Here is a 15,216-nt window from a genome sequence, read left to right as displayed (position 1 = left end):
GAATCTAAAATTCACCCTCAGACTTCTTCATTTGGCACTTGTGTACTCATACTATTTTGTTCTTATTGAAGACTTCTCTTCATCATCATCAAACCGAGTCTTTTGGCACCATGTCAGAGCAACAGCTGCCTGTAAACTGACTGTATCCTATGCGCATCGTCTGAACGCAGTGGCATTTTGCTGAAACGTAAGCGATTCACAACCGTACGAAGACGAACCGTACAGTGTGAATCGGCCCAAGTTCTGTCTGCTCGTCTGAGAATAATATAGAATCTATCAGGTGAATTATCACACTGATATGTGGAGTAAGGAGGAATTAAATTCAAGAAACTTGAGAAGTGGTAGAATGGCATGCTTTCTTGCATAGGCTTTGTTGATAAAAAACATTTGAGGATAGATTAATAAAAACGTATAAATCTAGAGTGTTGTAGAAATGAAAAGGAGACTTTGAGCATGTTGGATTGAAAGAGAACCAGAAGTGTCAGAAAAGAAGTCCTGGTACACAGATAAGGGAATAGATTGTATGTTCTATGTAGTGTTGAATTGTATATACTGACATGAAACGAAAACCATATGCATTAAATTCAGTCTGGTACCGTCAGGTTCTTTGGAGAATGGGTCGGCTACGACATGAGTATGGGTGGGGTCACGACCCTGTGGTTGAAAAGGTGGAACTTAGGTACTACTTGGAGGACGATACAGCGGAGGTCCGCGTTCATCATCTCGCTCCCCATCAAGATGCCCTGACGCCTGCCAAACCCCAGTTGCCTAAGAAATTCCTGAAGAGGGGACCCGTGGCTAAGGTGAAAAGGGTTATACCATTCTGCAGTTTTTTTCCGCATTTTTTATGATTTTTTATATTTTCTTAAAACCAATGCCTCTTAATTGAGTGTTCTGTTTGTCGTATTTGTGTAAAGCATATTACCCGCCCAAACGCATACAACTACAGAACACAAAGTTATGTACATAAAAGGTTAGATGGGAACTCTGGAGGAAACAGAGAGAGAGAAAGAGGCATGCATGTCACATAAATAAAGGAATGCATATAAGTAAGTTCTTTAATTAGAGTAAAAATAAGAACTGAAAATGGAAAGATACCACCTGAAGGTAATGCAGTCCACGTGATGGACTGAGTAATTTCAAGATTTGTTGAAAAGTGGCATTTGTAACTGACTCACGAGTGGAAGATGTTAGTGTAAGTTTGAGAAGGCTTATGAAGTGATTGTTGAGGATGCCAAGAAGACATTAAAGGGTTGAGGGATGGAACTGGTATTATTGGAAGTGAAATGATGTAGTACAATATTTAAGACGTGATTGAAGTGGCTAACTAGAGCATGTCACTTATGTCTGTGTGAGCGAATTATTTGGAAGGATTAGGGGAGAGGAACTATAGAGGTAAAGGTAAGATGCATCTGTAAGAATTTAAAGGCAAAAAGTTACTCATTATATTAGTGAATTTGTATGGTATGCAAGACTCATAACTAAAGGATTGAAATGGAAGATTTTGACTTAAAATAAGGGTCAAGGTGTGTCGATTAAGTGCCCATTATGAAATAGTTATAAGAGAAGCTTGATCATAAAGAGCAAAGGTTGTATATGGCATACATGGACCTAGAAAAAGCTTATGAAAGAATTAACAGAGGCAAAGTGAAGAGTTCTAAGGATTTATGGGTTAGAGAGTAATTTGTTGAGAGGAATTTAAAGTGATTATCATGAGAGCGAAGAACGTGTTAGAATATGTTTCAGGGAGAATGACTGGTCTGGTGTAAAAGTGGGTCTGAGATAAAGTTGTGTCACGCCTCCATGGCCGCTTATTATCGTTATCTGTGGAAGACTGTAACAAGCCAGAGGTGCAAAGTTCTGGGGTAAGAAAACGGGTTGCTAATGGAATATAGAATAGCTGATATTTGCAGGTGACACAATACTGACTGGGATAGTGGAGAGAAGCTGCAGTAACTAGTGAGAAAGATCAAAAGTGTTTTCAAGACATGAAAGTAAAGGCAAATGTTATGTTAATAAATGAAAACCAGGAAGATGGGGCGGTGAATGGTAGTATGGACGGTGAAAGGTTAGAAGTAATAGTTTATATTTGTATTTTAGAGTTAATATAATGGATGATGGTAGGATGAGAGATGTCACAGAATAGGTAAAGCAGCGATTGTAGTTAGGCTGTATCCCAATGAAATGCATATTTGGAATATATGATAGATTGTTAAACCAGTTTCATTTATGGTGGTGTGGATGTTGATACAAATAAAATAAAAAAAATCTTGAATAAGTTCAAATAAATTGTTGGTGTAATATATGTGGCGTGAGATCTGAAAAAGAGAATAAGTTAAAATAAATTGTTGGTGTAATATATGTGGCATGAGATCTGAAAAAGAGAGAAAAGTAGATACACAGAAGAAGAAAAAGGTTAGTGCACATGAAAGGATGAATCAGGGTGTTTTGAGATGGTCCTAGAAAATTGGAAGGGAAGATTATAAATAGTAAGGAAGCACGAGGCTAGTGCAAGATAGCGGTTGATTTGATTTATGAAATTACGGCTTTCAAGCCAAGCATTGGAGCACCTTGGGCTATTCAGCGCATAAGACGAAAAAACGAGGGAGTTGGAGTGGTTGAACAGCAAGACGAAAAGATCCAGTAAATAAAGAAGATGAAGTACAAGGATCTGTGGGAGTAATTGGGATAAAACCCCACAGTTGCACTAAGAAGTAGCAGTTCAGGTATTGGAGAGCAAATGTGAAGAAAGGAAGCGGGAATGGAGGTAAAGTACAAGACTTAAGAGTGGGTGCAGCTAAGGGCCGAAGGGGCACTGAAAACGCCCTTGAGTAATGTCTACAGTGCTCCTGATGAGGTGCAGTGACGACATTACTCCTCTATGAAGGCAAGATAGAGGCAAATGGCATAAAGTTTGTACAGGGATTGGCGGTGTAGATGAGCGTTTTGTGTAGGCGTATGAAGCGGCTAATTGTCTTTTCTCTAGTGCCACCCCTGGCAGAGGAAATTTCTGGATGTGATATACATATACAGCATGTATATAATTATATATATATATATATATATATATATATATATATATATATATATATATATATTATATATATTATATATATATATATATATATATATATATATATATATATATATATATATATATATATATATATATATATATATATATATATATATATATATATATATATATATATATATATATATATATATATATATATATATATATAATCTTTTCGTGAAATTCAAGCGTTGTTTTCACAAGAACTGTCGGAGGTCAACGGAGCAGAAAGTTTAGGAGCCGTGGGTCGCCCAGCCCTGAACTTGGTTGGTCTTCGAGAGGCAAGGGCCCACCTCAAAGACCAGAGACCACAGGTGAACAGTAATTCTAACCTCCTTGAAACTATTGCTTTGAAGAATCGCTATTAAAATGAAGTTCATAAAGGCTTTAGTTTAGTGATCGCATGGTTACGCCACCCACATAACTATGTGGTATTAAAAGAAATGGCCTTGATCCTGGCATTAATAAAATAATCGATAATATTGATTTAATCAGTGATTCCTGATGTGTAATGGCATAGAGAGAGAGAGAGAGAGAGAGATAGTATACTTTCGCCACTGCAACCAATACTTGGATAACGTTCAACAGGCGCTGCCCAGTCCATCTTTTCTGAAGCCTTCTGAACTCCTGCTGGGAATGCCATATCCGTCGCAGGACGCCTCATGCGACTCTTTCACAACCATCTACTACAAAAGATGTTTTTGACATTGGTAAGTACTTAAGCTTATTTTTCCCTCCTTGAAAGGGAAGAGCCGAGAGAACCTTTCAGAACGATTATATTTATCCAACACAAACAATAAGCTATAAAATATTCTGCCCAATACCCAAATTCAAAATATCACATGGTATACAAAAGGTAACTCAGTTATTAGAGAAGTTCTCTACAAGCGCTTACGAAGCAGGAGCTGGGACAAGACACACGTGTGCAAGAACCTAGAGCAAAGGGAAACTTGACCGGGAGAGGGGGTCAGGAGTAAGGAGAAGGGAGATAGTAGGAGGAGTCTGAAGGTGCCGTTTTACAAAGATACTAGAATACTGTATGCTAACAAATCTTTGGAGCATTTTTGTACCTGTTACGGAATAAGGTCAATATTTATTTAGACAATTTTTACATTATTATACATACATGGATCCATTTATGAAGGAGGAATTCTGGCACTTGACAATTTATATATTGGACCTTTTAAAAATATTATTCTTAACCTCTATCTGTTTTCTTATGAAAACCACTTGGTGACTTGCATTATGTTTATTGTCCTATTTTTTTTACTTATGATAAAATTAGATTCCGGAAGTTTTTATGGACTTTTAGTGTAATTTTAGTTAAAGAATAGGTCAACAAAAGCTTGGGTTACATCGGACAGGAGGGACATTGTTCTCTGGGGGTGAGGGTGGGAGGAGAAGGAGAGAAAGAGCTTCGGTTATTGGAAAACATAAGGCACATACATTCTATGTATTATTTTCATTATATATATATATATATATATATATATATATATATATATATATATATATATATATATATACATGCTTATAAAAGTGAAAGTTTGCATGTTTGTTTGCCTACTATAGAAATCCAAATCGCTTGACAGACCCAGATAAAATTTTGCACACGGCTTCTATGTCACCCCAGAAAGGTTTATAATTCAAAATCAAACCCCTACCCCGTGACAGACAAAACAAATATGAAATTTTCGTTTTTAGTCCACCTTTTCTTCAGTATCGTTATGGAAGTCACCTGTAGCTTGGGTGGAAAGCTCCAACTTTTCTGTTGGTGACGTCATTAAACTCCCCCACTGCAAACCCTCAGATGTATGGTAGCCCGAACAAATGCGAATTTCCTCATTAATTCGTTAGTTTCTTTGGAATTCGCTATAGCGACCGCTTCGTGACGTTACGGTGATGTATGTCGATATAGTGACGTATTTCGTTTTAAAGCCGTTTTAAATGAGATCTGGAATAGTCAAAATATCACCTTGGACACTCCAGAATTTGACAGTTAGAATTAATTATCATGCGAATTGGCAAAACACCTCACTGCATGCGGAAGATGAGTTTCTTTTCACGTTGCTTAGTACTGATTACCTGGAAGATATAATGACTGAAAAATCTAGATTTGAACTTTACAGGAATGCAGATCATTACATTCGGAAATCTTTTCCTAAAGACACTTGCAGAATTTACGTGTATGGAGGGTAAATGTATATGGTGCAAATAGGGATTAAATTAAGAAATGGCAACTACTGCCCTTCGAGGAACGTCGAAGTGCTCACATCTTGCACAACACGTCAATTTCGTACCTTTCGCTAATGTAAACATACACAGTAAGCAATAATATTCCCGTCATTTAGGAAAACAAAATTATTGTTAATGGTTATATATTAGAATGACATATATATATTCATATCTGTCTTTTAATCTTTTATCAACACGTAATGATTCAAAACAATAAAAACCGATTGCCTAACATTACTCCAAGAAGAGAAAAGATTTTGTTTGATTCATGATTACGTTATTACCAAAGGTACGAATTGACTGAAACCGATATAAAGAATATGAATCACAAGTTGAAGTTGGCCATATAAGAAAGTGCTTTGCCATTTTTTTTCTTGATATCATGAGGGGTGGAAGGCTAACTGTTGCAGCAATTCACCTGATATTAGGAAGGAAGTAAAAAGGAGTAACAGAGTATAAACTAAATATTTCTTATTAAAAAAAGACAATACAATATTAATGGTTGAGTTTAAATTAGAACTAAGGGGTTGGTTCAGCTTTTTATGGACAGTGAAGTTTACTTTCATTATAGTAACACATATCATCAAAAGACATCATTGGCCTAGGCCTATACCAAATTGTCTGTAACACATGGAAATATTGTTTTGAATTTTTATCGTATGATTTGGACTAATAAAAGGCGTACAAATAGCGTTGAACAGTCTAACAGTGAAATGAATAACGTCTATACAGTACATAATTTATTAATTTTTTGACCAGAGAGTCTGAGATACTTCCCAGATGAAATACAGTGGCGGACTGTCATGAAATTGATGCTAACCTGCCCACACGTGCAATTACCTGTCAATCGGTTGGAAATTATTTAGGTAATAATACCATCAGTTCATCCATTCAGGTGAGTGGACTGTCTCCGCCCACAAACTGTTGTCTGCATGTAAGTTTTAATAGCAGTTTTGATGAACTGACAGGTAAATTTGATCGTGAATACACGGATTAAGGTTGTTGAATTGAATTCTCTGATAGTGAATGGGTGTGTTGGGAGAGTGAAAAAGAGACAGAGGGGAGCGCATGTTAAGGAGGATATATATATATATATATATATATATATATATATATATATATATATATAGCCTATATATATATATATATATATATATATATATATATATATATATATATATATATATATTGTATATATACTGTATATATATATATTATAGTTTATCAAATGTCATTCAGAGTTTTTCCAGGCAGCACCGGGTTGGTCAGCTAGTATATATTATATATATATCACACACACATATATATATACTGTATAAATATATATACGAGTATATATAAATATGTGTGTGTATATAACAGAATGCCATTAAATATAAGGAGCCCATAAAAACGCCAAATGTGGAAAATAAAGACTATATTTCAGAGACCAAACTGTCTCCCTCCTCAGGCAAATAGTGAATGAGAAAAAGTTACAGAAAAGCGGTATTTATACCAGAAGGTCCATAGGTCAGCCGTTACATCGACAATTTCTCTTTAATCTTCTTAATCGCTGGCTGGAGGAAGATTTTATCTATAAAATCTGAATCCCAGGAGCCTCTTGAAAGATTCATGGTATTTCTTTGTTTAATCAAGGCTGATTCCACCATCTGGTTTTTGAACCGACAATTGCTGCTATAAATTATACGAGACATATTCCAATTTATTCTGTGATTATGGTTATTTATGCTATAAAAATGGATGTATGACAGAATACAAATCTACCATATATAGAAAACCAACTTTCTCTCTGTCATACATCCATTTTTATGGCTATTATGACATCTCTGTCAAGATTGGCATAGAGCTGTACGTTTTCGCTACTCGGATTTCCTGGAAAATTAAATTGAACAAATCCTTTAGCAGCAGTCGTCTTTAAAATACCTGACCATATAACTGAGGAAGCGATCCACAAAGCAAACACTATTTCCTACTGTCCACCCACAAACAAGACCAGAAAGACACCCAACAATAAAATAAAAATCCCGCACATGGACAGGATTAAGACGGTGACGTAGACTCTTGGAAACTCTAAACCCTTTTGCTTTTACCTACCCAAATACCATAGCCAAATCCCTATTAACGTCCAACAAAAGCCAGTCCCCAAAGACGCAGGAGTTTACAAAATCCCTTGCCTCGATTGTGACCAATCTTATACTGGCTTTACAGGCAAATCACTCCCTAAGAGATTACCACAGCATAAACGTTTAGTTAGGTACAGACAACAGAGCTCAGCTATTTTTAACCACATAAATAACCATAACCACAGAATAAACTGGAATATATCATGTATAATTTATTGCAGCAATTTTCGGTTCAAAAGCCAGATGGTGGAATCAGCATTGATTAAACAAAGAAACACCATGAATCTTTCAAGAGGCGCCTGGGATTCGGATATTATAGATAAAATCTTCCTTCAGCCAGTGATTAAGAACATCAAAGAGAAACCGTCAACTGGAGTGATGTAACGGCTGACCTATGGACTTTCTGGTATAAATACCGCTTTTCTGCTACCTTTTCTGATTCACTATTTACCTGCGGAGAAAGACCTCTTGATCTCTGAAATATAGCCTTTATTTTCTACATTTTGGCGTTTTTATGGGCCCCTATATATTATATATATATATATATATATATATATATATATATATATATATATATATATATATATATATATATATATATATATATATATATATATATATATACAGGTGATTGAAAAGTAACTCCTATTTTAAAATTCTTATAATTTATTACTTAACCATAATTTTTACAAGATATGAATATGAGAGGAAATTGTATAGCATGGAGTTTTATATAAAATTCAATATGGGCACCAGCATTCGCCACCAGCACTCAAACCGCCCGGGAACCACATTAACTGATTTCACCAGGAACTCTTGTGAGATGGAAGATATAACTTCTCCTATTCGCCCTTCAAGTTCTTTCAAAGTCGTTGGTTTGGTAGAGTAGACTTGCTCCTTTAACCAACACCAAAGAAAAAAGTTGCAGGGTGTTAAGTCAGGGCTTCTGGCTGGCCATTCATGTGGACAACAACCCATCCATCTCCCAGGGAAGTGTGCATTCAACCATTCACGAACAACAATGCCAAAAGGCACCTCACCATGCTGCAAGATGAAGCCTGGTCAGTTATTAGTACTAGGGAGAATACTGAATATTTGATTTTCATGCAAGACGGCACTCCTCCACATTTTGCTATTGTTGTTCGTGAATGGCTGAGTGCACACTTCCCTGGGATATGGATGGGTCGTCATCTGCATGAGTGGCCAGCCAGAGGCCCTGACTTAACAACCTGCGGCTTTTTTTTTGCTGTTGGTTAAAGGAGCAAGTCTACTCTACCAAGCCAGTGACTTCGGGAGAACTTGAAGGGCAGATACAAGAAGTTATGTCTTCCATCCCACAAGAGTTCTTAGTAAAATCAGTCGATGTGGTTTCAGGGTGCATTTTCCTCAGATGTAACTGAATACTGGAACCGTTCCCTGAAAAAAGCGGGATGCCATATCTTAAAAAATAACCATAGAATTTTCTTGAAAATGATCTCAGTATGTTTCCCCACACCAAAATTACTCTAGAGGTACTAACCTAACCTAACCTAGGGGCATGGCAAAAAAAAACTGGGCTGGTGCAATACTAGCATACATCTCAGGAATTTATTTCTCGGGTGGCTTGAGAAGCTGGTGGCAAATGCTGGTGCCCATATCGAATTTTTAATAAAAATCCATGTTAGAAGCTTTCTTCTCATTCATTTCTTGTAAAATTTATATATAAGAAATAAATTATAAGAATGTTAAAATAGGGAGTTACTTTTCAATCACCCTGTATATATATATATATATATATATATATATATATATATATATATATGTGTGTATATATATATATATATATATATATATATATATATATATATATATATATTACTTGCTCAGTAATAAAAATGAAGGATACAATATGAATACCATAATGCCAGAATTTCGAAAACTGAAGTATGTAATTCATGGACAGTTTTGAGACTTCACATCTTCTCTTTAATACTGTCCACACTAATCTCTGACTCGAACCTCCGCAGACCAAGTACCTGTAGGCTACGAGTACCTGCAGAAGGACATCGGGATGCACCAGACGCCCCGAATCACTCCGTTGGATCCTCGGTGGCTGGAAGAGCCCCCTAGAGACCCCCTACACCCTCTCCCCACGACGGTCACTACGATAGTGGGAGGTTATCACGCCCGCGACATCAGGTAGGACAGATAGGGCTCAGGTCATTGGATAAATTGGTAGATGACGCCAGGTGACATTTCCTTAGCTGGATGACACTTCCTGTACGTGAGCCTCAGCCATCGCCGTAGAAATGAAAATTCACATTCTGAGCTAAGTTGTGAAATGCCAAAAGAAAAAAATGCAGTTTTTGAGAGTGCTTCTATAAGGTTATGTTGCCAATGAATAACGAGGGAAGGCAAAATTCGACACCAGATACGATGTTTTCTGAACTATCCTGCTATATTATGCCGTTTCTAAGCTAAGAAGTGTAAGCTAATTTCCAGCTTTACTTCTTAACATGATTCATGGTTCTCTCTCTCTCTCTCTCTCTCTCTCTCTCTCTCTCTCTCTCTCTCTCTCTCTCTCTAATTTAAAAGTTGAAGTGATGGGCATTCGCTCAGAATTTTTCTCTCTCTTCTCAGGGACGGCTATGAAGGAACCATCCTGCGCTTTGTCACCGACAAGGAGAAAGACCGAGAGAGGGAATTCGTCATCAATTTCTATGTCTTCGACTCTACAGTGTCTGTTTTTGAGTTCCCCAGACTGAATTCAGGTATGGTGCTCAGACGGAGCTTAGCCTTTGTTGAAGGAGATAGCAAAAGCTTTTGAGTAGATTAGTGCTTGTTTTATTGCATATTGCTGATCTCACTGAAAATTTCACAAGCGTCAATGTTTTTACAAGGAAATATGAAAATCGCCTTTGCTAATAGCTTAAAAAGACACTGTAATTGCCACTTACCTCGTGGTAGACGTAAAGTTCTTAAAAGTGAATAATTGACCGCATAATGGTGAATTATGAAGCTGCATAGCAGAAATCTCTTTTTCCAAAGGAATTCCTGACCTCATGTCTGGACTGCGTGGGCGTGACATCGAAGCAAAGGGCGTACTGCCCGCAAGTGACTTGAGGGCTGCTGTAGTGGCTACCAGACTTCCTTTCCCGACAGCACTCACCGACGCCCTGGTGGAAAGGTGGGGATCGAATATCTCTATCGTTAGTCATCCTGTTTCATTCATTTTACGGTTTTCAAACACCACCAGCGAGATTAAGAACGAAATCAACAGATGCGTCTAGTTTCAAGAGCTCTTCCCTAGAGCATTTGGTATCCATGAAAGGGTAATGGGTGCTTTTAAAGTGGTGAAATGAAAGCAGCGTTAGTCTAGGTCTGTGTCTCCGCACACATCTTAGGTTAAATTGTCTAAGAAAGATAACATCCATCGCTAAACTGAAATAATCGCTCGCCCATAATATCTTCAGCCTGCTCTTTGAGCCTGGTCACAAGCAGTCTCTTGTACTTGACTTGTATTTATTATGAGGAAATATTCTTCTCTTAGTTCATGAGCTCATTTGCTTATCTAATTATGTTTGTCTTGACTGGTGTATTGGGCTATCTAAATCAAATATTTTAATGCGTTAGTGAATTCCTGGATGTGAACACAATCTATATTCTCCCATTCTTGCCTGTGGAGAAGTTCAGCTTTTAATGTCAATTGGCCATTTATTCAGAAAGTTATTTATCAACGTATGCAGCATTTTGCTTAGACGTATTGATTTACTGACAAATAGAAGTGGCCGCATATGATATGCACAGTACGTTTCTGTTGGATTCACTCCGTGAATACTTTAAATTTGGTTATGAGGAATTGCCCACGCATTTGTTAGGAGTGAAGCTTTACAAACATTTCAATTTTTTTTTGTCTAAATCTCAAAATCAGGGCAACTAACAGTAAAATTATTTCATTAGTCTTGTTGATTTTGGTTTGCTGTCATCACCTTGGAAAAGCATGAATGGTTACTGTCCATGCAGAGTATGAACTTATGAATTTCTTAAGGCCTTTCACTGTAGCTTGTATTTCGTAAACCTTTTATGTTAAATGGAGGCTTAAAGATTGTTCTGAATGTTACCCGACATATTCATCCAATATTTTGACCTAGAAAGTCATTTGAACGAATAGTCCGTAAAAGCACCTGGAACCGAAAGAAAACTTGAAATTTCGGTGCTCTGTTTTTCTAAATGCAATGATTGTCACTTTCGTAGTACTAATTATTCTTCCAAAAACAGCTTCAAACGGGAAGATGGCATGATTGACTACGCGCATTTCTGCCATGAACTTGACTACCGGATACGACCCAATATCCACGATCATATTCCTTGTCAAGTAAGTAACTGTTTTTCCAATTCTTTTACCTTACTGCTGTAAATTATATTTCTTTAAGTTTAGTTGGGAAGATTTACAGAGAAATAATCTTCCTCTTCGGGCATATGCAACATAACACCATCGTTTATCCCTCCTTCCAGCTGGACGAAGCGTCGCTGGAAGTGGCCTTACGGAGATTAGAAGACAAGGTTGACTACATAAATCTTGTTGCTGATCTGGAGGGAAGCGCTAACTCACATCACTTCGCTGGTTCAGGCGTCGTTTGATGTAGTACTATATAAAAAAAAGGGGATGCGTTAAGGGAGAGAACAGACTGTCTTATGACTTTGGAATGTTTTATGACTTTGGAATATGAGTGAAAACGAAATGAATAAATCTCATGTTGTCAAAGGAATTTTATTCCTGAAATGCTTCTCTAAGAGTAGATTTTGTTTTCAGCAAAATTATATATATATTGTTTGTCATTCCACCAGGGTACTTCAGAGAAAAGCTGGACTACAGCTTTTTTCCATGCAATGGAGGAGACGTTACAAGGAAATAATCCTTCTACAGCTACCAAAACTAATACTACTCGTCTCCGGCTACTACATTTAGGATGAAATGCTTGTGCCCCATTACATACTTACGAAGCTACTGAACTATTTAACTTGCAAGCCCTTTGAGATGATCTTCTCAGCTCTGAAATATCTTATACTGTACACAGTGCTTGCCAATCTTTTTCCCTTAATTTTTCTTCTCCTGCCACCCAACTATCTTCGTACCTTCGATTTCATCTTTTCATCTGCTCTGCTATTTCCAGATACACTTCAAAGAAAGTTAACTTCAACGAATTTCGTTTATTGTATGAATACAGATCCAACAACCACTTCTTCCATTATAAATTTGACTCGGTTCAAGAGTCCTCTCATTGAGTTAAAAGATTGACCTTGTGTTACTATTAATTCCATCCAGCAATTTCTGCGACACTTTCTTCGCCGTCTTTTCTAAACCTACTCAGTTACACGTAATATAATGGATCTCAAAAAAAAAAAAAAAACCTTTCTCGTGCTGGTGAAAATATGCGTATGCAAAGCCTTTCCATTTGACTTAGAAGACATAGTGTAAGCCAATCCCTTCGTAGATAGGTCAGACCCTCGCAGCGGGGTAATGCCGTCGGTACACCTCATGCGGTGAACTGTAGGCATTACTGAAGTGCTTTGCAGAGTTCCTTCGGCCCCTAGTTGCAACCCCTTTCATTCCATTACCCGTTCATATTCTCTTTCTTCCATCTTACTTTCCATCCTCTCTTAACAATTGTTTCATAGTGCAACTGCTCTGAGGTTTTCCTCCTGTTAAGCTTCTCAAACCTTTCTGCTCTTAATTTTCCTTTCAGCGCTGGATGACCTCAGAGGTCTCGGCGATTGGCCTTGGGCCTAAACTTGACATTCCATTCCATTCCGTAGGTGAAGTCTCCTTGTCTTAGTACTGCTGAGCAACATAATATCATATCGTAGGACCTTGAAATAGGAACATACAGTAGACGCACAGTATCCACGCACACATCCAGACACAAACACGCGCCATCTCCGTCAAGGCAATTACAAACAACATATAAATCATGTTTATTGTCATGAACATCCATAGGTGGGGCGCCTGGGGAACCATTAAAGGCCAAGGGTCAGCCTCACTACCTGGAACAGCGCATGACGTTAATAGGGGAGTAATTGTATCTGGAAAATATCATACTGGAATTAACGAGAATTATAATTACAGTAGTTGAACCTTAAAATGACAAGGATAATGACTAGGAAGAATTTTACCTTCGCCTCTCAGTATAATAGCAATACATAAAAACAGCACTATTTTGCTCTATTCTGACACATACGTATTCATTAGGTATACATTTGGTTTCAGTACAAAGGTATTTAGCATTTTTTGTGGAATACATGGACATGTATGTGTTTGTGTCTACACTCAAATACATATTTATGCATATATGTACATATACTGTATATATATGTATATATATGTACTGTATATACATTCATACATGCGGTACATATATCCTCGTAAGGGGGTAGTGCCATCAGTGCACCTCACGTGGTGCACTGTAGGCATTACTTTAGGGTCTTTGCAACGTCCCTTCGCCCCATAGCCACAACCCCTTTCATTCCTTTAATTGTTCATCCGTTCCTATTTTCTTTCTTCCATCTTACTTTCCACCCTCTCCTAGCAATTGTTTTACAGTGCAACTGGGAGGTTTTCCTCCTGTGTATACCTTTCAAGCCCTCTTACCGTCAGTTTCCCTTCCAGCGCTGAATTACCACAGGGGTCTCAGCGCTTGGCCTTTCGCCTAAATTCTATATACTCTACATACCTATACATATATATATATATATATATATATATATATATATATATATATATATATATATATATATATATATATATATATATATATATATATATATATATATTATATATATGATATACATACATATATATTATATATATGATATACATATATATATATATTATATATATATATATATATATATATATATATATATATATATATATATATATATATATATATATATATATAAATGCTCTCTCTAAATACTAATTCGTAAAACGGGCTGGGTGGAAATTGCTTTTCCAGAATTACTGCCTCTCCCATACTTGCAATACACCCTTTTATCAACCATACATTCGAACCACATCTACCAACTGGGACTCCTTTTTGCTCTTGTTCACGTTTCCTGCCCTTTATACCATGGTGCACATCCGGTCCGAACTTGCGCTTTGAAATCATAGAGCAATTGGCTAAAAAAGAGATTTTTCTCATCCGCACAATGCCCTATGCCTCTGTTGAAGAGGCGGGCAAGGTCTGTAGAGATACATCTCTATGGACCTTGGAGGCAGGTATCTCATTACCGATGAGAACGGGGACAATTTCACCTGTAAATTTTTCTTTTCTTTCTAGCTCGTTTCTTGTGATCTCGATAGATTCTGACCGCTCTGAATGGTTACTCTCCGTAAAAATAGAATTGCTTGACTCAAAAGTTTACGACAAGTTTGAATCACCTTTGGTTTTCGTTGTTAATCTCCTGTTCATGATTATCTGCTACAAAATAAGAATGAAATGTTAAGCATTGTTTTACAACAAACCTGTCTCTAATTACTCAAAACAGAAAATTAACAGAATACAACTTTCCTCCAGTTTAACTGCAGAAGTGAGACGCTCATTTATACCCGACACAGAAACTCCTTTTTAATATTTGCCACTGGAAACGCGAGGACCAGCAGAAATATTAACAGAACAGATTCAGTAATCATAATCATAGTATTAGGGAATAAAATCGACAACGTAAAAGTAAAAGAACAAAAACGCACGCGCAATCCCAAGTTTCAACCGTTGTAGGTAGTCTTGCTACACAGAGAGCTTG

At 37.0% G+C, this 15,216-nt stretch overlaps 1 protein-coding gene across 1 annotated transcript; it reads left to right on the top strand.

Moving 5' to 3' along the window:
* The first annotated feature begins 614 nt into the window (after window positions 1-614).
* Window positions 615-12,999, top strand: LOC136844140 (uncharacterized). The gene is made up of 7 exons (XM_067113154.1): window positions 615-803; window positions 3,292-3,397; window positions 9,441-9,612; window positions 10,054-10,184; window positions 10,462-10,600; window positions 11,692-11,788; window positions 11,929-12,999. The coding sequence occupies exons 1-7, from the start codon at window positions 615-617 to the stop codon at window positions 12,052-12,054; spliced, it is 960 nt and encodes a 319-aa protein (XP_066969255.1). The 3' UTR covers window positions 12,055-12,999.
* Window positions 13,000-15,216: the final 2,217 nt, after the last annotated feature.

Source organism: Macrobrachium rosenbergii, chromosome 12, assembly GCF_040412425.1.
Source record: "Macrobrachium rosenbergii isolate ZJJX-2024 chromosome 12, ASM4041242v1, whole genome shotgun sequence".
Classification (NCBI taxonomy): domain Eukaryota; kingdom Metazoa; phylum Arthropoda; class Malacostraca; order Decapoda; family Palaemonidae; genus Macrobrachium; species Macrobrachium rosenbergii.
This window is presented reverse-complemented; position numbering and strand designations above follow the sequence as displayed.

Coding starts and splice junctions, on each gene's coding strand:
- LOC136844140 (XM_067113154.1), top strand. CDS start 615: ATGGGTCGGCTACGACATGAGTATGGGTGGGGTCACGACCCTGTGGTT. Junction 9,613..10,053: donor TATCACGCCCGCGACATCAG/GTAGGACAGATA, acceptor CTCTCTTCTCAG/GGACGGCTATGAAGGAACCA. Junction 10,601..11,691: donor ACCGACGCCCTGGTGGAAAG/GTGGGGATCGAA, acceptor TTCCAAAAACAG/CTTCAAACGGGAAGATGGCA.